The 23632-nt window shown below is 41.0% G+C and overlaps 1 protein-coding gene across 2 annotated transcripts in view; it reads left to right on the top strand.

Annotated features, from left to right (window-relative positions):
- prkcbb (protein kinase C, beta b) overlaps positions 1-23632 on the top strand; it is an 84470-nt gene that overhangs the window by 5980 nt on the left and 54858 nt on the right. For both annotated transcript variants that reach the window (XM_019274926.2, XM_019274925.2), the window contains exon 3: positions 19326-19408. In XM_019274926.2, coding sequence (XP_019130471.1) covers positions 19326-19408 — 83 coding nt within the window. The remainder of the gene's footprint in view (positions 1-19325; positions 19409-23632) is intronic.

Here is a 23632-nt window from a genome sequence, read left to right as displayed (position 1 = left end):
GAGGGGGAAGGGCGTAGGAAGGACAGGAGGATTACATGTGGTTTCCTGGAAAGTTCCAATAAAAGTCAAGTGCAGGGAAAAACACGTCCTTCGAGAGCCATCATAAAACAAAAGTGCTGTTTTCTCCTTGGTTTTGTAACGTAGCATGATGTAATAATACATACTATGTAGAGAACATGCAGTCGTAAAAGTATAGGTGAAAAATACAGGAATTGAATTGATAAAAGAGGAATTGATGAAGAGAAAGATTGAGGAAGGATACATTACAGCAGAAATAGAAAACAGAGAAAATCCTCTGTAAGTTCTCCATGATGTATTCAAGCCACCATTCTGTTCAGCATCCCAAATATAATCCTTTTAGAGTGTATACGAGCTTTCGTTGTGCGTATCGTAACACGCCGTGCTGGTGCTGATGATGGCATCAAGACAAATCGTGGCATAAAAGAATTTGATCGTGTTCTTGATCGGAAAAAAGGAAAGTGCAAAACTCAAACGGTATGTTCCTGCAGGCCGAGGACAATATATTCTAAAAAAGAAAAGTAGAATAAATTAAACAAGGCAGATGGTTGAAAATGAATGAGAAAGGTATGATGGAATGACACTCGAGCAGAGAGGTGGTGGGTGAGATAATGGACATGGAAGAAGAGATGGAAAAGAGGCGAGAGATGAAATGGTGTAGGCACAGGGTGTAGATTGAACCTAAAACAAGCCCATAAAGGTGTTGTTTGCTGCAGCATAAAGAGCTCTATTCGAGCTCAAGCCCTTTGACTGATGGCGTCTTTTGTGTTCGGGTTTAATCGGGTATCTCTTGCTTCCACCAGCCGCTGTTGGGCACCATGCCCACAGTTCCTCTGGATTCACAGAGTATCTTTTCTGCCTTTTCATGAGCCTGTTCGGGTTCAAATGAGTTAGTGAACATTTGCAAACATCTGTGTCTGTTGGCGGTGCCGAACGCTGCTCAGGTGCTTCTGCAACTCCAACCTGCGTGGGCGGAAGGTCTCCGGATCCAAAACCTGCCTCCTACACACACACACACACACACACACACACACACACACACACACACACACACACAAACACACACGGATACATGCACGTGCGCATGCTTGCACAGACACACACAAACGCACACTCACACAGAGCTGATGTTAAGGTGTATCAGTGAGATCCTGAAGCAAAAGGAAATGGATAAAACATTTCTGACTTTGTCATCCAGTCTTTTGTTTTCCCACCTCCTCTGTGCTTCCGAAGTCTTTTTGGTTTTTCTCTCTCTTCCTTCTCACCTTTCTTATCCCACCAGCTTTCTTTCCCTACCCTCTTCTTACCCTTCGTTGCTCTGTCTTTCCCAATACGTCTCCCTCCTTGTCCGTCTTAGTTCCCCGTCTCTCCTCCTTCCTCCACCCTCCAGTCCCCACCTCCCTCCTCCTCCTCCTCCTCTTTCTTTACCCCCCTCCCCACACTTCTCTGTGTGTTGGAAGCTGTGGGCTTTGATGCTTTTATAAATAGCCCAAGTGTTCCACTGAGAGTACCACCAAATGGGATGGATGGATGGATGGATGGGGAGTGGAGAGGGGGATGGAAGAGGAGGGAGGGCTCTGACTGTGTAGGTGTGAAGGGAGAACATTGAAAAGCACCAGAAAAAAGGAAAGGATTAAAAAGCGACAGAGGTGTTTATTGAGGTAACAGAGAGCATTGATTAGAGGATAAAGACATGTAACTGTGGGGGTCTCGGTCCTGCTGCCCCCAGAAATGCCAGGGAGAAGGTTTAAACTGGATTTTTCAAACATTTTAAATAAATATCTTTCTTTTGTGTGAAATAAATGCATTCTACTGGAAGCCTGCTGAAAGAAAACTGAAATTTTGTCTTTTTGCTGTTTTAGTGATGGAGATTTCAGTTCAATGTGTCCAATTCAGAAACATCAACAGTTACGTTGTGGTAAATCCGAAATCTATTACATCCGCTAACATATCTATAATACTGGTCAGTCACAGCTACATCTATTTTTACGTTGTAAATTAATTTATAAACATAATGTTCAAAAATGAAGAAGTGGATTGCCACACACCGCAAAAGCTTATTGCAGTATTTATTGCAGCGTACTGTAGTAGTCATAGTTTCATCAGGCTTTTTTTGACATGCCATTCCACCAATACTTGGTGAGACATTTCACTCAAAACCTCATGGTAAAGCTACAGAAAATATCAGGGATCACCACAGTGGGGTTCATCATCCGGGGACCATGAGCGTGTTCAAAATGTCTAATGCTAATCTATGAAATAGTTGCTGAGATATTTCAGTGTGGACCAAAGTGGTGGATCGAGCGGCCGTCATGCCGCTAGCATGGCTAAAAATACCGGTTTCCCTATTGACTTTGAGAAACCTGCGTCATGCAGATCCTCACAGAAGTAGAGAGAAAGCTTTTAAACTGTTGTCGATGCATTTTTGTGAGTTCTTTGCATCCGTCTCTTGATTGTCAGTGAAGCACTGGCCTCGTCCGTCGAGGACATTATTTTCAGCATTTTCAAGAGTTTATGTTATGTAACACCACTGTGCCATCTTTCAAGCCACGCCACTGTAGTGCGTGTAACAAACTCTGATAGTCAGTCCTCAGTCCGCTTATTGATGGGGGGGCCAAAAATATTGCAGCATTATAGTGTATTGATTTTTCCTACATTCCCCTGGTGCTTTTCAGACACAACAAACTTGCATCCTGAACAGCTCTGTGTGCTCATGGCACACGGCAGCATTATATGAATCATATGTTGTATATTACTGATAATTGGTAGTGGTTTATTGAAATTCATTTTGCGATGAAAGATGTGCTGCAATTTGATAAAAGGAATTCAAGAAGTGGAGTTAGTAGTTTTCATTCTACAGTAACACCCAGTGTGTTTCCTCCCATAACTGCTTCTTTTTCTCGGTTTAATGTTTAGGGTGTTAAAGAGCTGTCGTGTAGTGTGAACATGTTTGAGAGTGTGTCTAATGTGAGAGACCGTGCATATGCGTGCATGCCTTGTTCTGAATACTTGAAAAAAGGGAGCGACAGAGTAAGGAGTTCTTTGTTTCTGCCATCAGTAGTGGCTACCTGATGCATCTGTATGTGTGTGATAGTCCACAGGTGTGTGTCTGTGCATGTGTGTGTGTGTGTGTGCATGAGACAAAGTCTAATTTTACTTTTTGTCAGTGAGGACCAGCTCCTTTTGCTCTGATCTACTTTCACACATCAGAAGACTGATCACTGACGGTTTGTTTGTGTGTGTGTGTGTGTGTGTGTGTGTGCGTGCGTGTGTGTGCGTGTGTGTGTGTGTGTGTGCTTGAAGTCACTTTCAGTTACAGATTGACAGACTATCTCCTTCAGGTCTTGGTTGTCCTTGCTGCTGACATTTGCAGCAATAGTACACCCGTTGCAACGGTGACACCTTGGAGAGAGATCAGGACGGATCAGACGGCCAATGTGGGCCGAGCGTGTTTGACATCACGGCCTGCAAACACACGCACACTCAAATTAAAAATAAAGAGTAGACATTAGGTATTAGTAACTAAATTTAGATTCTTTGTGCTCAGGTGGAAAAAAAAATTCACATATTGAACTTGAAAACAAGACTAAGAGGCGACATCCATTCTTAGATTACAGCCACAGCTCTTTGGCTGTACTTCAACTACTTGGCTTTCAGCTAAATGCCAACAGTACTCAAAGTTAATTTGATGTTGTTTGGCAGGTATTATGTTTACTATCCATGTTTCCATTCTAATATTAGATCATTAGCATTAAACACAAAGTTTTGCAGTTTGATCCTCTTATTGTGTGTGTTCAAACTAATGTGTTAGAACACCGAAAGTCACACATTGACACCAACCACAACTAACTGCCTGATTGAGGGAGTGGTAGAAACAACTCCCATAAAGTATTTCTCTGGCCATAATATTGTCAGACAGTTATAATAACGATCTGAGCCTGGCAGTGGCAAAAACATAACCTGGCTGCACCAGATGGTTTGGAAAAAACTACAGGCCAGGTGATTGGATGAACTACCTGTCTATCAAGATAAAACTTCATCAGATCAACAAACCGTACAACATAGTCAAACTCTTACCGGTGAATCAAGAAAAGCCTTCTTCTGTCAATATAGAAAAGTTCTCCAGTACTGATATAGCTGATGCCAACATAATATACGTTAACCTTGTGTTGTTTTTAAGCAGTCACTTCTCACACAGCATCACACACACATTGTGTTGAGCCATGCCCGCAAAAACAAGCACTATTACTAGACTTACATTAACACACGAGTGCACAATTGCAGCCTGTTTTGTGGCTGTAAATATTGTCGTCCTCATTAGTCACAAAAACCCTGTCTGTCCCCTTTAACCATACCGTAACATGAGGTGTCTTTTTTGGCACAGTCATATGAGTAATTTTGAACAGGCGCACATAAAAGACGTATTTAGTCATTTAAGTAATAAGCTCACCGTTGAGCAATATCCTGTTTTATAGCCTACCTCATGTTTGTCAGATAGAGCTAACGGCTCTTCATTATCCCAAAGATCGTGGTATTACTATACACAAAATGTCAGCTCATTAAACCAATGTCTTGTTGGCTATTGACATTTATTCATAGCTGTACCACATGAATAGGTGCTAACTCATTGTGAATCTGTGTCAGTCCCAGAGAGAACCATCATCTATACTTAACTCTGTCAATAGCTGCCTCGCTGCAGCACGGAGGGGAAATGGTTCTTTCTGCCTGTGGCTGCTATATTGGTGGCCGCCACCAGCCACTCTGGCGGCTAACCAGGCATCATTAAAACACTGCGAACAGAATGCGAACGTTTTTTTGACTGGGTGACTCCTGGTGGCAGGGTTAGTGCTTAGAGTGAACGTAACATATTTTATGTTGTTTTTTGAGTTGTAGTCCCACAAAGACAAATCCCTTTTATTGTCAAATGTAGTCACTGTGGATAAAACGTATAGTACTGTGAATATTGATTCACACTTCACACATATGTTGGAAAATAGTTGCTGAAAACATGTGAAAAGTCTACTGCTCATCTCTACCCGAGTTCGATGCCTGAATTCATAAACTCGTCGCTATTTTTAATCATTCATTGGCTGGGTGGTTTATAACACTTTCTTCTTTGGTCAGGCCACACATATTTATTCTTACTTTACGCAGACTTTAACTGAACGATGATTGGGTGTTTGATGAACGATATCTAATGTAGCTGCTGGTAAATTTCCACTCTCTCAAACCTTGTCTTGTGCTCTCTTAGAAAATGACTGCGGTGAGTTATTTTGGCATGACTCATCACAGATGAGTTTCTTCTTTGTGGTTCAACTACTTGAAAACAAAAGTTCGTGTAATAGTGGTTTTGTTGAACAGTTGCACCATCACCTTGTATTTTGTGATACTGATCCTACTGTAAAGTGTCATTTTGAATCCCCCGGAAATAAAGAAAGTCCTGCAGTAAAAGCATCAACACATACAGACACACAACAGAGTAGACACATTAAGAGTATTATAAAGCAGATTTATGTAAATCTACTGCAGTCTCAAAGAAGCCAGGGGTGTGTTTCCAACACCGTTCCACCCACCTTACAACTACTCAACATTATAACACCATGCACCCTCTCCTCATCCTCTCCTTAATTATTGACTTTCATACCACTTGTCTCCTACATGATCGCTGCCACAGGATCTTTGCACCGCTCTGTATTTGCTGTTTGTAATCTACAGATTGAATATTATCAGTTACTCTCAGGGCAATTTGACTCGATGGCGACGAGATGAGCTAAATGTTTCAAACGTGAATCACGGTGTGTAGGTGGGATGGCCCACCTGGATTACTAACTGCTGGGGCAGAGATGCTGCTGCTACTGCTGTGGGTTTGAAAAATGTACTATGATATCATTTCTAGGACAAAAGGTCAGTCAGTTTCTTGGACAAAAATTTCACAGCCTGAATACTGATTCTGAAAAGTTTGGAATAAACTCTTAAAGATGGCTGCAGAGGTGCGTCTGTAGTTTTTATTACAAAGAAAACCGGACTACAAAAATCTCGTATCCATGTTTATTGGTGATTTGACAGTGCTTTGCTGCAAGTTTATGACGTGTTTAATCCGCAAGCATTCCTGGTAATAAAACTAAAAACATTTGTAAACGTGTGTGTGTTTCCAGGTGTAACGCTCAGTTCACGGGAATAATCAGTCCGTGGTGTGTTATGTGTTTGTGTGCACATGTCATATCTGAAATCTAAATCTAAATATGGGTAACGAGTTGCTCCATTTCTGTGTGTGTGTGTGTGTGTGTGTGTGTTGTCTGATGGAGATCAGCTAACTATGTCACTGTTGCTCCTGAGATACTTTAACCCATTCATCTATGGATGGTAACCTAGCAACAGGGACACGAGCTGACAGGAGTGCAGTGATCCCAGACCTCTTTTTCTGTCTCTCCCTCCATCTCTACGTCTCTCTCTTTATTTGACTTTATGCTTTTGTGTCACCTTTCTTTCACATCTCTTGCTTTTTCCCTCTCGTCTGTCATCCGTCCTTTTCCTCCTGTCATTCTCTCTCTAGCTTCAGCAGTGTGTCTCTAACTCTCTGCCCCTCCCTCATTAGTTTCTTTTTATTCTTCCCTTTCCATCTCTCTGACACTTTACCTAGAGAATATTGTTGAGTTTAGGACTTTACGTGCTTCAGCTAGAAGGAGAGTGTATTGTTTAAATATCACCCTTCCACGGTGTGTTCAACTTGACATCGTCGTCCTCGTAGATGAACTCTGTAGCCGAAAAACTGCGATTTTCCTGTCACGCCATTAAAGCCCATTTAAAGACACGAGACAGAAGGACTGACGGGACGGAGTAAACAACATTTTTTTTTTCCAAAACATGTTTAGTGTGTATGCATATGTAAAGAGGATAACAGGCAGTCAGGCAGCGCTGGTCTGTTGCCAAGCACTGAGCGAGATGATGTAGACTATGTCCTGCTTTGCCCTCACACACACACACACACACACACACACACACACACACACATGCAAACAAACACCGCCTCCCACTTTGGCCAATGAGTTATAACTATGACTATAAAACTTTGTTTATTCAAGCTGTAGCTAGTTAGTCATTATGCTTTTACTGCTGTTGGCTTTTGTCTTTCTGTTACAGTAAAACTGACACCAGGCCATACTGTGTGTCCTTCCGTCCTGTACATTTATTAAAAAGGATTAATGGTGGAGAACAATCCACACATTCTCCACCAGATAGGATTAAAACCCGACTACCCACACTGACTCTGGAATTAGTATCTGGCCTCATATAACCTGACAGCTTAGCTTTGAATGATCATAAAACGTCGTACAAGAAAAGCTTTTGTGTCATTTTCCTTCACATTGTTTTAATGGGGGAGTCTCATTACAGAGCAAAACGTCATTTACAGAAAATTGCTTTTACACAATCCCGAGCAGGTTGTCGGCTAATTGCTCCTTTTGTTCCTTAGCAAGACGTTAAATGCGATGGTTATCTTAGTGTTATGATATCTCACTGTTATCGATGTGAATGGGGCGAATGAGGAAGAAATCGCAAAGCGCTTTGGATAAAAGTGCCAGATAAAACACAGCCTATTTGCAGTTCTTAATGCATCACTCACTGTGCCACGGGATTTCATATTCATTTAGATGAGCGCATATTTTTCACAACGTGGACTATCGTTTGTATCTCTGTTGTGTCTTTTTGTTGCTGTGACTGTTGACTACTGAGTTTTGAGAGTTGAGAGCAGGTCCTCTACATTTTTGTTCTTCATCAAACCATCAGCAAGCCACCCGGTACAACACCACCACAAACTACAGCTGTAAATATGACCCCAGATTTGAATGCGTGTGTGTGTGTGTGTGTACTGGATTGCATTTAATTGCACGTGTCCTTCCAGGAGACATATCCGATTGTGCAAACAATATTTCCGTGTTCCTGATGTTAGTGTCCTTACAACTTGTATTTAGTTCATAATTTGGTATTCATACCCGTTAGCTCTCTTGTTAATATCTGCAGCTCTTCACTCTCACCCCTCTGTCCTCTCCTTCCCACTCTGTGTCCGTCATCCTCTTCATACCACAACTCTCACTCTCTCTCTCTCTCTCTCTCTCTCTCTCTCTCTCTCTCGCTCTCTCGCTCTCTCTCGCTCTGAATTAATGAGTAAATCGGCACATTAGATAAAACCGCTCGCTGAGTATGATGACTGTACTCTTCAGCAAATTAAACACAGACAACGTTCACATAATTTATGCACTCGAGCGTTCTGTTTCTCCAACTTATTCTTTCCTAACCTCAGTTATTTTTCTTGCCGTCTGGACCAAAACAGCAGGTACTGTTTGCGGGGGAGTTGCGAGAGAGAGAAAGTGGCAGTGAAGGATGGAGGGAGGGAGGGAGGGAGGGAGGACAGAAGGAGAAAAGTTGATGTACAGTACAGGAGATTACAGGGGTGTGTGTGTGTGTGTGTGTGTGTGTGTGTGTGTGTGTGTGTGTGTGTGTGTGTGTTTTGGCTGGCCACGTTCAGAAGTTGTCTGTTCCGGTCACATTGTGGAGGTAGATGTACTTCTGCTATGAGAGGAATCCAAGTGCCCTCCACACACACACACACACACACACACACACACACACACACACACACACAGAGAAAGTGAAGTGACAGCTGTTGTTGGTGCAAAGATTAACAATGTAAATGAATTATGCACTCTCCTTATATGTTTCACTGTACATTGAACCTCAGAACACACACACACACACACACACACACACACACACACACACACACACAGAGAAAGTGAAGTGACAGCTGTTGTTGGTGCAAAGATTAACAATGTAAATGAATTATGCACTCTCCTTATGTTTGACTGTACATTGAACCTCAGAATCTTTTTTGATTTTCAATTTTGATACTCAAATCATTTCTTATAGCTAATTATCAATCTGCGAACATTTGCTTTGCTTTGTTTTTTTTGCTGTGCAATTTTAAAACATCATATTCAGCTCTGGGAAATTGTGCCATCCATTTGTTTTCTTCCTAATGGCCTTTATAGACAAAACGATTAACCAATAAGATTTTAATCAATACTGAAAGTAACTGTTAGTTGTAGCCCTTTTGATGTGATCATAATATCACCAATTTTAGTGGACATGAGTAGCATTTTTTATCTGTTGGGTTGGTTCACTGCTTTGGTGCAGTAAATAGTCAAACTATTTAATAAATGTTTTTTTATAGAAACCCATATTTCTATTTCTCAAAGTATCATATAGTTTCTGTGTTTTTTGGGTCCACCAGAACACCCACACTGCAGTGAAGTGGCTCAGACAGGCTGTACAGATACTGGTCATCTCTCAGGTCTGGAAGTCTGCACCAGTATGAGTGTGAATAAAGGCAATGGTGACAGAAATCATGAGGGCAATGAAATAAAGCATGGCAGTAGAGAAAGGAAATGGATTGACAAGTGACAGAATAAGAGACCGGGGAATGAATCAGACAAAGAGAGTGGGTTGGGAGGAAAAAGTCGAAGAGACAGACGGACGGGCTCTGATGGACAGAAAATGAGAGGAGGAGATGGAGTCAATGAAAGACGGACACGGTGAATGGAAAAGAGAGAGAGAGAGAGAAGGGGAGAGAGAAAGAAAGAGAGAGAGAGAAAAGAGATGGAGTGAATGAGAGAGAGGATAAGGGTGGAGGTGTAAGCTGGACCACGTAAAATCGTCTTGTGCCAGAATTCTTTCACAGCGCTGGCACAGAGCTGAAGCTGAAATCGAACGGAGCGTGAAGCCAGCCAGACTGTAGTGTCTCCGGTTTTGTTTTTTTTCTAATTGAATGTACACTATTGAAAGGATAACACACTGTACTAGCTGATTTTCACAGGTGGCACAGACACACAGATCTGTATAATAGAAGGTACTGTATCTTCTGATCACAACTACAGATCAGTTACTAATTCACACTCCTTAAGAGATTGTCCGTGGCATCGAATCTATTAATCAGCACTATTTATTTGAAATTTTTAGCACCGACTGGGGAACCAATTTTTAAGCAGGGGCCTAAAAAAGACACTGGAGCTTAACATCTTAAGGCCCAGCCTCATTTTTAGGCCTCTGCTTGAAAATGACATAGAGAGGGTTAGGGTTCCCCAATTGGTGGACCCTGGAGCTTAAGAAGTAGACTCAATTTAAATCAATCAATCGAGTGATAATGATAATCACTTACATGTATCAAATGTAAGCAAATGTACGTGAATGATGGTTCATGTGTGGTTCACAGACAGAAATAATTGATAAGGATGAAAGATAACCATACATTTCCACAGGAAAATGGAAAGTGGAAAGTGGATAATGAAACAAAAACAAATATGTGAAATATGTATAAATAATGGGGCATATCAAGGAATATGACGTGCTATAAGAACGCAGACAAGGTCATTGTCCAGGCTGCGATAACGCCACAAATAAACAAAGCGCATGTGAGCTGTCAGTCAGCGATAAACAGTGAGAGGACAGAAATGATATGACCAAGCATCTTTCTGTTTAGCTTCGGGCGTTTCTGAAATTAAAAAACACAGCGAGGCCACTTAAAGAACAGATGGGCTCATTCTTACAAAAATAAATGAATTCTATGAATAAAATGACAAAAATGAATAGAAATGCACCCCTCAACCTCAACCTGCACGATAATTCAGCGTGGCGGATCTGAAAACCTTGACATCAAAGCACCACGATTTAAAAAGGCTCTTTTTGCGGAAGTGTAATTGATTGTTTTGCTCTGTTTACACCGCTCGTTACTTGCCTCGCGATCAACACCAACCAGAGGTCATAGTTTGCCTGCCAAGTGAAGTCCTCTGTGTTTTTCTCCCATGAAAAGACGCATGGTTACAACGTGAAAAATTATAGATGTAGAGCTGGAGGAGGAGGAGAAGAGAGGATGGATTGATGGAAGGGAGAGAGAGAGAGAGAAAGAGGAGGAGTGATATGGGTGTGCTGACTCACTCTGACCCTTCTCACTGCTTCACCAGCACCATCGTGGGTATTTATACATTGGCGTAGGCTGTTCAGCCCCCTTATATAAGCCCTTACACACACATACACACACACACACACAAGGGGAGGTGCCCAAGGTGAATGGCGTGTTTTGTTCACATTATTGACTTTCTTTCTTTTTATTCTCTTTTTTTTTATCACATTGCTCTTCTTCTAGTCTCCCTCCTGTTGCATCAGTTTCTTCTTTGAGTCTTTCACCTCCACTCATCAGGATATTTCCTCTTCACCGAGACCGTAGGAAGAGCAAGAAACAGAAACAGGAGCAGTAGTCTGGCTTGCCCAGACCTCTCTAAACACTGTGCCAGGTCTGCCAGGACGTGGTCACGGAGAAGATCTGACAGAGATGTTTTCTAGTCAAGTCGGTGAATACAGCCAGTCAGTATAGCAGTCGGTGTGAAAATCAAATTGTCACCGGTTTGTCTCAAATAGAAAGCAAACTGCTCATCATGTCAGTGAGAAAATAACGCATAGTGTTAATAGTGTGCAGAGCCATAAGGCCAACATTCTCACTGGAGAGCGTGGCACAGCAGCGTGCACTGTCCTGATTTTCCAACATATTGTGTCATCATGTAGAAATCAAATGAGAAGCCGGAAGAGCCTCCCACATCACTTAGATCCCATCTGTGAACATTATGGCTACTTAGCAAATGATAGAAACATTCGACGAGTGAATCAGGCTCAAATGTTGTTGTGTCGATAAAACCAGGCCAGATAGACAAAGAAATGAGAGCAAGTGGACAGACAATTCAAACGAAAAAAGTGAAACAAAATGCAACAAAGAGCTATGGAAACATTTAGTCGGCACGTCAGATCTGTATGTAGCGATAACGAGTACCTGAAACCTTCCTCTGATTTAAACTTTTTCAAGCTTCAGAAGATAAAAACGTCACGCAGCATCACCACGTGATTATTTTATTAATCATTAACGATGACAGAGGAAGCAACTAATAAAAATTTTAAAAAAGGATGCAAGTTGAATTTTAGTGAAATAAATGTCAGCGTGATAACATGAAAAATTCATTTGTTTATTTTCCTACACAAGTCATTCAACTCTCACTATCACACTGCAGTGGGAACCATTGCTCTGAATAATAATGGAACAAACGCTGATGCAATATTCACAATTTTCCACTGTTTTTTTGTTGCGTCTTCTTCTGTGGCTGTGACTCAGGAGGTAGAGCGGGTCGTCAACTCCTCCATGTCGATACCTAACCGTAAATGCCATCGGTGTGTGAATACGTATAGAAACTAATGAGCAGTTGGCACCTTGCATGGAAGCTAATGCCATCTGTGTATGAATGTGTGTGTGAATGAAACTCGAGAGATCTCTCACATGTTACTGATCAGTATAGAGTTGTGTTCAGATCTGATACAACCAATCACAAGTTGTATTGAACGGATAAGTGTAACCCCGGCCTTAAATAGACTGTTACATCAGTTACTGATCACATAGTCAGATGCTCTGTTACATCAGATATTCAACCACGCAGAGAACACTGTGTGTCTGTGTCGGTGATGTACTATAGGTGATGTACTACTACAGCTATAGATTAATAAATGTGTCTAACCACAGTGCTTCGTCACTGCGTGTTTCTCAGCGCTCAACCTGGCCACTGAATTTGACAGTAGCTAAATCTGGGACATCACTGTACAGCATGTCACTGTGTCTCACATGCACACACACACACACACACACACACACACACACACATTGGCAGCTCATTAGAGGAAACGGCTATGTACAACATCAGTGTTCTGCCAACGTTTCATACTGGAACAGAGAAGAGAGGAAATAGAGATGGTGGTAGAAAAGAATAGAAAGAAATGGAGATGAGCGGTGGAAAGAGAGAGAGAGAGAGAAAGAGCAGGAAATCAAAGAGAAGGTGAAAATAAGAGATTAAAGAAAGGACTTTCAAAATAGTCGATTAAAAAAATCATCATCCCATTAGTCTAAAACCTTGAAGGTTCGCTCTGTATAGGATCTAGTGTTTGGTAAAATGGTGACATTTTGCAATTTAATACTTTAAATTCTGAGTAAATCGCTGCCTTTTGAAAAAAGGTAGTAAACAAAAAGATTTACTCTCATCTTACTGTCTGTAAGATGATGCACTGCACCGTCTGTTCGAGCTCCCATCGTCACACTATTGATATACACAAAGCTTGATGTGGAGGATGATATTGATTGCTGACCTGCTGTTACATAATGAGGTCATGTGACTGTTGGGCAGGGACCGGGAGCAACATGGGACACATTTTAAAGAGCTAAAGCTGACAGGTTTCAAGTGGGAATCTGTGTGTGTGTGTGTGTGTGTGTGTGTGTGTATGTCTGTGTGTGTGTCAGAGAGAGAGAAGTTGTACCCGTAGTGAAGTGTGGTGGATTTAAGATACATGCAAATACTCGACGTGTCTTTGTTTACCACTTAAATTAAAGTAATTCCACATTCACACTTTGAAATTCAATGCTTAAATCGTTGACTATGGATAGTTTCTTATTCAAGCGATACAATCTGACACTCATGATGAAACTGTATTTTTTTAAAGTCCAATACTGCACATAATTTTTTTTCGGCCCAATTTTATGCATAAGGATTAGAGAGCTAAACATCCTTAAAAGTAATTAGTGAACCGAATCACTAGGGCTGCAATTAATGCTTGTTTTCATTCTAGATTAATCTGCTGATTGTTTGACAAAATAGTGAAAAAAAAAAAAACCTCTCATTATAATTTCCCAAAGCCCGAGGTGGTGCTTTCAAATCACTCGTTTTATCCGACAATCAGTCCAAAAGCAAAAATAGTCAGTTCACTATCAAAGAAACGCAGCGAATCCTCATATTTGAGAGCTGAGCAGCATTTCTGCTTGAAAAATGAGAAATTATTAATCAGCTGTCTTTATTTTTCTGACAGTTGACACCAAACAGTCGATACACTGACGAATTGTTTCAGCTCTTTGACTGAGTGTAAATGTCATTTTGCCCTGCAGCTTCACTGTCAGTGTACATATACCGTCTATATAGGGACCTAAAACGTAAAGGAGAGACTCATCTGGACAACCGACATGACTGTGCATGCAGTGGCCTGTTTTTCTTGGAAAAAGGCTTGTGAAAATTACCGCTTTGGGGACATTATGAGAACGTGTCAATACTTGCATAGAAAAGTTACAAAATTACAGAGAAACATGGTAGTGGGAGAAACAGCATTAAAGCAAAAGGCTCATTACTTAAAGACTGTAGTGTTCACTAATTGTACAACAGCCTAATTGATCCTCCTCAGTCCAACTAAGGACTAAGGACTCCTGAGGTGCTAACTGCAGCCTGTAACGTAACTTAATTCCCAGCCAATGTTACGGGCAGACTCTACAGGCACACACTACATGGCTGCTTACCTCTGCAGTAACCTAAGCCCAGGTCACAGCCACAGTGAGATGCAACAGGCCGATGGAAGATAAAGAAATGAGAGCAGGTGGACAGAGAAAGAAATGACAAAGGGACAAACTGTAACTGCGCCGTTTGTGTGTGCACGCGTTTCCCATGGATATTTAATGTATATGATAAATAATGAAGGCAGGTAGGCAGGGTGCCAGCCACACCAGTCAGACTGAGACCAGCACATTAAGGGCACCGAGAGGGCAGCAGAGGAGGAGGAGGAGGTTTTATTGGTTTCTGAGGATTATATGCAGGAAACATCCAGTAACTGAAAGGATACTGGTTTGATTCATGCTACATTCAGAGCAAGACAACAGAAACTGACTTCTGGAGCTCCAGCTGTTAAACAAATCGATTGTTGCTTCTAGGAAATAAGCACTGAGATGCAAAACTAACTGAATAATTGAATCTTAGCGTCTGCGTGCTGTGTGTGGAAAGCTTCGCAAAGGATCTGCCATGGCTCAGCAGACCCCCGAGGGAACCTTACGAGATACCATAGAGGAGAGGGGAGGAAAGAGAGAGGGGGGGTGAGGCACAGAAAAGGAGAACAAACAGACACACAGGGCAGAAAAGTGTTCACAGACAAATGACAGGAAGAGAAACGTTGGAGGTGTGGTCCTGCTTCTGAACTTTAGCTAAATGATTTCCATTCAAATGATCTGGTGCTCAAACTTTGACAGGGTGCTGTAGTAAACCAAATTTCCCTTTTAAAGGATGGTGAGGTGGAATTAGGGTTGAAAAAATCTGGGAATTTTCAAAGTTGGAATTAAAAGGAATTTATGGGAATTTACTAAATTAAAGGTTGGCCCTTAACAGGGAACTTAAATATAGTTAGGCATAATCTTGACTAAAATAATCAGGTTTCATGCAAGTACTATGTTATCCCTCAATCACATGCACACAGCACACTGCTTACTGCAGGGCTGTTGAGGCCACGCCTCCTATATGCACTGTGCATTCCTCCTCTGAAGGTTTTGATGATATTATGGGGTAAATATATTTGATTTATGGTGTTAATGTTTAACTTGCAAATAGCACATGAACATGTATTCATACAGTAGATAGCTAAGTTAGATGATAATAAGCCAAAGCGAGCATCATTGACCATTTATGAGGTTATCTTATGATACTAGCTTAACTCCAATTACTAAATTACCCCCAATTTCCAGTTAATTCCCATACATTTCCATAATTCCCATGGAAAGTTTCCAACTTGGAATATTTCCAAAATTCCCCAACTTAACTGCCCATTGAAAACTTATGGAGATTTACCAGAAATGTTCCACCCCTTTGCAACCCTAGGTTATTGTTTTCAAAGTAATCTTAAATCTCTGCATTGCAAACACAAATAAAATACAGAAACATTCAAACTGCCGTACCTTACACACTGTGGCATTTGAAACATTCACATTAGCTCCATCTCAACCTGTTTTCATTGCAATGCATTATTTTACTTTTGTCACTTTAGTTATATTTTCATAGTAAGTAACGTTTTTAAAGCAAGACTTGAAACTTGCAGTGTGATTCAGTTGTACTCGTATAAAGGATCGAAATGCTTCTTCCATCGCCGTTCTTAACACCAGCAACAATAAATGCAACAAGTGTTTTGTAAGTGTAAGAATCCCTCCTTTTTTTTTTCCACTGGAGAAATTCAAGCTCAAAAAGAAAAAAAGAAAATGGCAGAGCTACCACTTTTCTACTCCGACAGAAAGCTAATGTGAGCTTTCCAAAAGGCAGCCAGTCAAACATCCGCCTCAGGTATTCCACCTGCGCTGTGATCTCTGTGTTTAAACTTTTCCTCTCAGTCCTCTTTAGGCTGTGTGAGATTAGGTTCTGCCACCTGCCTTTTCCACTTTCCACCATTGTACATTTGTAGTGTTGTTGTAGTGTAACTGAATGGATGTGCAAATGGAGCAATGAGGTAATTATTGGGGTGGATGGAGCAGATAAAACAGAGGGCACACTTAATTTCTGGTGTGGTATACATTTTGTAAAGAGGGTCCTATTGTACAGTTGTTTTCTAGTGACAGATATGTGTGTGTGTGTTTGTGTGTGTGTCTTCTGGTTAGGGATTTGGCAGTTGCAATACTCCAAAAGAGCAGTTGCCTTGAAGCAATATGTGAACACAGCTCTCACCATTTCCATCTCTACCTCTATCCCTCCACCCTCACTCTGTGTATTCAATCTGCAATATCATTGGAATGAGTGGGTGGACTGTGTGTATGTGTGTGTGTGTGGTATCATCTCAGTGAGTGGGTGGTGTGACCAAAAAGAGGATATTGCGTGGGAGTGAAGCACCATTGAGGTGCACATGATTTGTGTGTGTGTGTGTGTATGTGTTGAGAGAGATAGTCTTCGTATTAATTATAACCTCTCTGATTGGTGCAAGTTTGACAATAGAATCTAATAGAATTAGACAGAATATGATGGAATAGCTGATCTCCAAATATGTAAATGAGGCAGTAGAGACTGCTGAGAAGGACGTGTGAAGTGCAGAGAGAAAATCAGCGTGTTCTGATTTAAAACTGTGGATGCCAGATTCATTATTTCATGCGCATGTGACCTTACTTCCCGTACCAAGAGTGGAGTTATGCAAATGCAACTTTTTTTGCAGCACAGATTGTGATGCAAAAAAGATTTGATATGCTCACAGATGCACTCCCCGTCTCTACTGGTTACCACATCACATTAACCAGCCAGGCGTGTTTTTGAAGAACTGAGACTAAGGTGGAAGAAAATCAAAGTAACAATACAACAATGTAAAAATATCAAGCATAAAAGTAGAATAAGATAGCAGCGTTATTTATTAGTTAACAGTGACAAGTGACAACAGATTAAGATTTATTTGTTTACCTGATCACTTACTTGCAAGCAACACATCATCGTTTTCCCGAATAGCTTCCTAGTTTTGATCTGTAAGTCGAGTCGACTGCTCTCAGCAGTTTTAAGCTCACGTTGTTTGCCTCACAGTGTTAGCTTTGTTTTCGCTCTTCTCTAATTGGTTGAGGTCGGCTGATGTCACATGAGCACACCTGGAGGTTTGCGCCGAAGCATCCAGGCTTCTTTCCCTTCATCCGTCATCTTCCGACGAACATTCCTGATGTCAAATGTTATTTGTGGGGGAAAAAAAAGTTCATCCTTGCGTTGCAATTTAAGTTAGATAACGATCATTCATGAAACATTTAAAGCACCCGTGAAGTGGAGTGATATATGTAGTCAAAAGTCAGAGTGATGTGCTCTATGCCTCTTGTACAGTCAACTTACTTTCAACTAACTGTTGTGTAATGTACTTTGTTACATTCCACCACTGACACTGACACCACCACATGATTTCAGATGAAGTGACCTAAATGCTTTTTAGTTTGAGAGCTTGCACAGTTATTTAAAAGTGCATATTATATTTCACATGTCAGAAAGTCTGTTGGCTCTTTGACATTTCCAGTAGAAAATAAACTTTACGTCAGCATTTGACATGCTGGCTTGTTTTTTTTATCATTGTGGTTTCATTACTAATTAATCTGCATCTTTCCTGCATGAATAAATTAGTTATTTGGTCTGTAAAACATCAGAAAATCCATGCTGTGAAGTCAAAGATGACATCTTCAGATGTTCAACAGCTCAAAATTTAGAGATGTTCACGTTACTGTCACATTTAAACAAAGAAAAGCCGCGAATCTTACAAAAGAGAAGCTGGAACCAGAGAATGTTTCATAGTTTTACTTGAAAAATGTCAGTAATCTAAACCAGCAGGTATTGTAGCCGACTGTAGCAAGATGATTCAAACCTGCTTTATTATTTTAGCAGTCGCTCTGTCTCTGTTGTTCAGTGTGTTTACAGCTCCCATCTGTCTCACTCAGACATACACACTGTGTAAATATCCTCTGGGGCACAATCATATTGACTGTGTATGTGTGCATGATTGTGAGATATTTTTAGCCTTCCTGTTCGTCTTGCCTGTCAGTGGGGCTGACATTGATCAGGGTGGAGATGACAGGCTCGCTACGCGTCGAAGCTTTCGCGTGTTTCTGCACCGCTGATTGTTACCAACCTGAGAAGTGGAGACCTGTTCCGCTTTTCATCTCGTTGAGATTGTGATTGTGCAGGATATCATTGATCCGTCATGCGTGTTTATGTATGTACTTGTTCTTTTCAACAGCCTGGGGAGCAACAAAAAAAAAAAACTTGCATTTTTGAAATTTTCTTCAATTCTGTCGACGAACAAACGCAGGAAATTCTGTTAATAAGAAGATATAGATCAGAGGATACATTTTATATTACACTGTAGACATTCATGGTCCTCTTATCCAGAGTAACTGACAATGAGTCAACAGTGCGGGAGTGACAATAAGAGTGTGTGGGTGTTAAGACAGAGGCACAGCATCACTCTGTACATTTATCACAGCTAAAGCTTTTCATAGGTTAAGAGAGTGCTGCTTCGAAACAGCTCGGAGACGGAAAAACAACTTTCATCGAGCCTCCGTCTAATTGAACATAACTTATATAATTACGCCCATTCAAAATTGTACTTTGACATTTTAAAGCCTAGTCTAGTCAGACATCACCATGACTGACTCGCTTTGATATTGTAAAAATAAGTTTTTCCTCACTTATACGTCCTGTATATTCAAATATGCTGATTAAAAACTCTGCAGCTGAGGCTGTGTTTGTATCAGAACAGTCACTCATCACTCACTCAGCATGATTTTGGCCACTAAAAATCCAAATTTAGGCAACTTTGGAAGCAATGTCTTTAAAAATAATAAAATAAAATAAAAAGCTTGTGCTTAATGTTTTGTTAATGTTGCTAAATTGTCTCTTTCTTGTTCTCTCTCTCTCTCTCCACAGTGTGTTGTTTCGTGGTTCACAAACGTTGCCATGAGTTCGTCACTTTCTCCTGTCCAGGTGCTGATAAAGGACCTGCGTCAGATGTGAGTACAAATAAACAAATCATGTGAAAATCATACGCCTGGCCTGCGTACAACGTGACAGCGAGCACGAGTAGAAACAGACAGATGGAAGGCGAGAGAGAACGCGCAGGCGTATCAGTCTCGTGGTCTCTTTTCACCTGTCAACACCGGTGTTACGGTTCAGCTGCCTCTTTCCTTTTCCTGTCTTGACGGCTCTACTATACCATCACACACTCACACAGGAGTCCTCTGGCATTTACATTTGATAGACTCAATACTGTAGAAGTTATATTTAGACACGTAACACCCGAAGCTGCAGAGAACGCTCAATATTGGCCACTGAGCAGCTCCGGTGGCATGATGGAAAATGTCAGATTTCTTCAGCTGTGAAAGGGATGAACATAATGTTCATGGTCGGGGTCTCTGGTGCTGTGATCGTGTATTGAGTTTTTTTTTTTTTTTTTTCATAGTACATGTGGTGTTTTGCTTCACTGTCAAATTTAATCACATATATTGTCAGGTTTATATTGCTATAAACAAATGAAACCATGCAATAAAAGCAATAATAACAGGGATATTTTATTACCTGGTCAAAGGCTTTTTCATGCTGTGAATCACAGTGAATGTGTTAAGTAGAATACTTATACTTTATAATACCAGGGTCAGGTATCAGGGACATTGGGTGAGGTGGGGTTTGCGTTCACACACCTGTACAGACACAGCTGGGGTTTGAACCAGGAAACCTTCTTGCTGTGAGCTAGTGCACCACCAGAACCGCAAAGAAAAACTAGAACACAGACAAATTATGTCAAAGCAGATGTACATAAACAATATTTTTATGTCACTAATGGATCAACATGACTACTTTTACGTTGCCGTAGTGACAAACCCACAGAGAATAACCGCCTGACTTTTCAGCTTCATCCCAGCTCTATGGAGCGTTTAACCATTTTTTAAATTGTTTGAACTTTAATTTCTTTCATTCTCGAGCCGCGCCTGTTCACATGTTATTAATTCTCTTTGAACGTTGTCTTCACTTCTCATCTGCCGAAACAGGAAGTGCCCTTAAGTGGCACTTTTATCATAATCTCATCCACTCTCTGAAGGAGCTGAGAAAGTAGCATCTTTTCACTCATTCTCATTCTTTAATCTCTCTCCTATATCAAGAGGACAAAATGAGTTGCCTCCTTCTCGATTCTTAAGAGCACTTTCAAGATGCCAACTCCATCCTCGCAAAAACCCCGAGGTCTTTTAACTTCCTCGGCCACGTCCTCACTTCCCTCTAGAGTGCCCTTTCAGTCTGACAAGTACCCTTAGTGAGACGCCTCCAGTCTTTCCTCTAATCTCATCTTATGTCTGTAAGTCTAAAAAAAAAACGCCTCACTCACCTGACTGCTTCTTCCTCTTTCTTAGCACCATTTGAGTAACAAAATATATAGCTTCTTCTTCTTCTTCTTCTTCTTCTTGAAGAAATGCAGCTGGTTTACTGACTCATGCACAGTTTCATGTTTGGTGACATAATCATCCATTTCTGCTCCCCTCATCATCCTAACCTCCTCCTATATTATATTTGTCTTATATAGTTTGCCCAATACAGACAAACCTGAGACCCATTTGTAAAAAACGCAGCTATTAATTTGATCTTGTAAAGCTGTTGGGCCTGATATCTGTTGTTTTGTACTTGTTTCTCTGTCTCACAGAGGTGGCATATGCAAAGTTAGCAGCCCATATAGTCACAATAGTCACATTATGAGAAAAATGTCAGGTTGAAAAATACCTGTATCTTTGAAATCATTCATCCCCCTCCTTTGAAACGTCTTCAGAGGCATTTCACTCGTCTTTTTGAACCAGCAGACAACCTGTGTCTTCATTAGTCATTTCAAATCTCCACATTTCTCCTTCTGTCTATTGCCCCTGATGCCTCCTCCTCTTTTTCTGGCACTATATTTTTATATTTAGCGTACATGCTGCCCTCTTAACGCGGTCACTCTTGAGAAAACAGATTTTAATCTCTTGTATAGTTTATATATGTATATGTACCTCACCTCTCCCAGTCTCTTTCCACCACCCCCTCTCCCTCTCTACAACTCTATTCTGTACATCCTCTATTTAAATGCCACTCCACCCGGGGGGGCGCTGCTCTTAATTACGGGGCCTTACCACCCCCACCATGTCATTCCCTTAATGAGTTCATGCTCTTATGACCTCGGTTGCTGCACAGTGGGGACGTATGGTAACTCCAGGGTAACGCTGCACCAAACTAGCTGCGTGTTTAAATATAGGAGGCATGACAACAGGTAGCCTGCTCTGAGATTATTAAAGGAGGAGGAGGAGGAGGAGGAGGAGGCGATTTATGACACCGGGTTTTTCCGCTGGTCATCTAATTTTTTTATGAAGTTTTATCAAATTCGGGACAGAGGAACAAAAGAACGATTTGATAAATCCTGGGTAGCAGACCAGGAACATCACATTGCCTATTTGCCTGATTGCCAAAGCAGGAAGTGATAATATCATTTGATCATATACGTGCTCAGACTTTGTCGTGGAACATTATAAGAACAGCTGGGTGAAGATTTTCTAATAATGGCGTCAGATTTGCACTGCTTGACTTAATGTTTTCACCCACGCACACCTGCATAGAAATGGCTTCATGAACACGAAACTCTGATAACATTTTCAGCCAGTCATTTTCAGCTTGAACATGCAGCACATTTAGGCGTCCTCTGCAGTTTTATCTGTCAAATACTTAATTACGACAATGAATGGGTAGGTCGAGTCATACTGTTTAAGATTCAGCTTTGCTGTGCTGCCAAAGGAGAATATAGCCGCGTTTTCTCCCCCTCTGGTGTTCTTTCTCTCAAGATTATGGAAATCTTCCACGGTTTCCATTTTACTGTGTTTCTGGGAAGACGACCGTGAATACTCAGATGATCTCAGAGGCACATTCTTAGTTTGTAGAACATTTTAGGTACGCTGAAGTGTCACAATTAAATGTCCAAATTCAGGTTAAATGAAAATTCACAAGCTCAAAGATGTGTCAAGTGTAGAGCTGAAATGATCAACAATACATATGAATTTCTTTATTAATTAAAGTATTCATTAATTGAGCAAAAAATTGGCAGTAATCTAGATATTTTTGAGGCCAAAATGTGAATGTGAACACTCTGACTATTTGTCTGAAAAATCAGGGAGCTTCTGATTTAAAAACTGTTATTATTTTCTGACCTTTTAAGACACATAATTGACTAATAGAGACGATCATAGGCAGATTAGTCAGTAATTTAAAAAAAAATGGTTGCAGGCCTTTGTCAGTGCTATAATAGGATTCATTTACATCAAAATAAAATGACTCCTTCAGGCGTCGACCAGTCCTGAGCATCATTTCTCGGATTCTTTGAAGCTGATAATGTCGACTGAGTTCTTTCTGGGTCACATATCTGAAGGAACAGAGAAGCTGGAGATGCTTTCTAATGCATGCAGCCATAGAAGAAGACACACGAGGCAGAAAGATTTATTTTTTGTAATCAGTAATGTTGTCTCGAGGTCTGCAGCAATCAGCCCACCACTCCTATTTTACCTCATGCCAGTCCCTCTCTTCCTCTCTCTGTCAGCTATGTATGTTTAAAAGAAGAAGTCAATTATAGATCTGGGTTAATAGAATGAGTTCCCTGTGGGAGAGGTCGAGGGATGAGATCCTCTAATGAAACCTACATTTCATGCCCACAGTACGCTAATGGTATAGAACTCAGTGTGTGCGAGAGGCGACGATACTAAGGTGTGTACATGAGGACAACAGTGATCCGAACCAGCTTAACGGTGAAATATAGAAGACAGGAATTCATTTATTTCTCACTAGTCATGGGATTCCTGGAATGTCATGGAATCTTGCAGACAGAAATATCAAGTCATGCTAAGATGGTTTTATTTATATAGTCCCAATATCACAAATTTGCCTCAAAGTAGTAAAGCATACACAACCTCTGGCCTTCTATAGTCGATTTAAATGAGGAATAACTCCCACAAAAAATACTCTTAACAGGGAAAATATGGATGAAGCCTCCCTCTTTCAGAAGGGACAGACATACAATAGGTGCCCAACCATATGTTTTCCATAAGCACTTGTCTTTGTCAAGGTCACAGGGGGCTGGAGCCAATCCCAGCTGACACTGGGAGAGAGGCGGGGTACACGTCACTAGTTCATCCCAAGGCTGACACATGGAGGCAAATAATTCACACCTACGGGTA

This window comes from Larimichthys crocea, chromosome XII (genome assembly GCF_000972845.2).
Source record: "Larimichthys crocea isolate SSNF chromosome XII, L_crocea_2.0, whole genome shotgun sequence".
NCBI classification, from domain to species: domain Eukaryota; kingdom Metazoa; phylum Chordata; class Actinopteri; family Sciaenidae; genus Larimichthys; species Larimichthys crocea.
The sequence above is the reverse complement of the archived record's forward strand: the minus strand, read 5'-3'. Positions and strand labels throughout refer to the sequence as shown.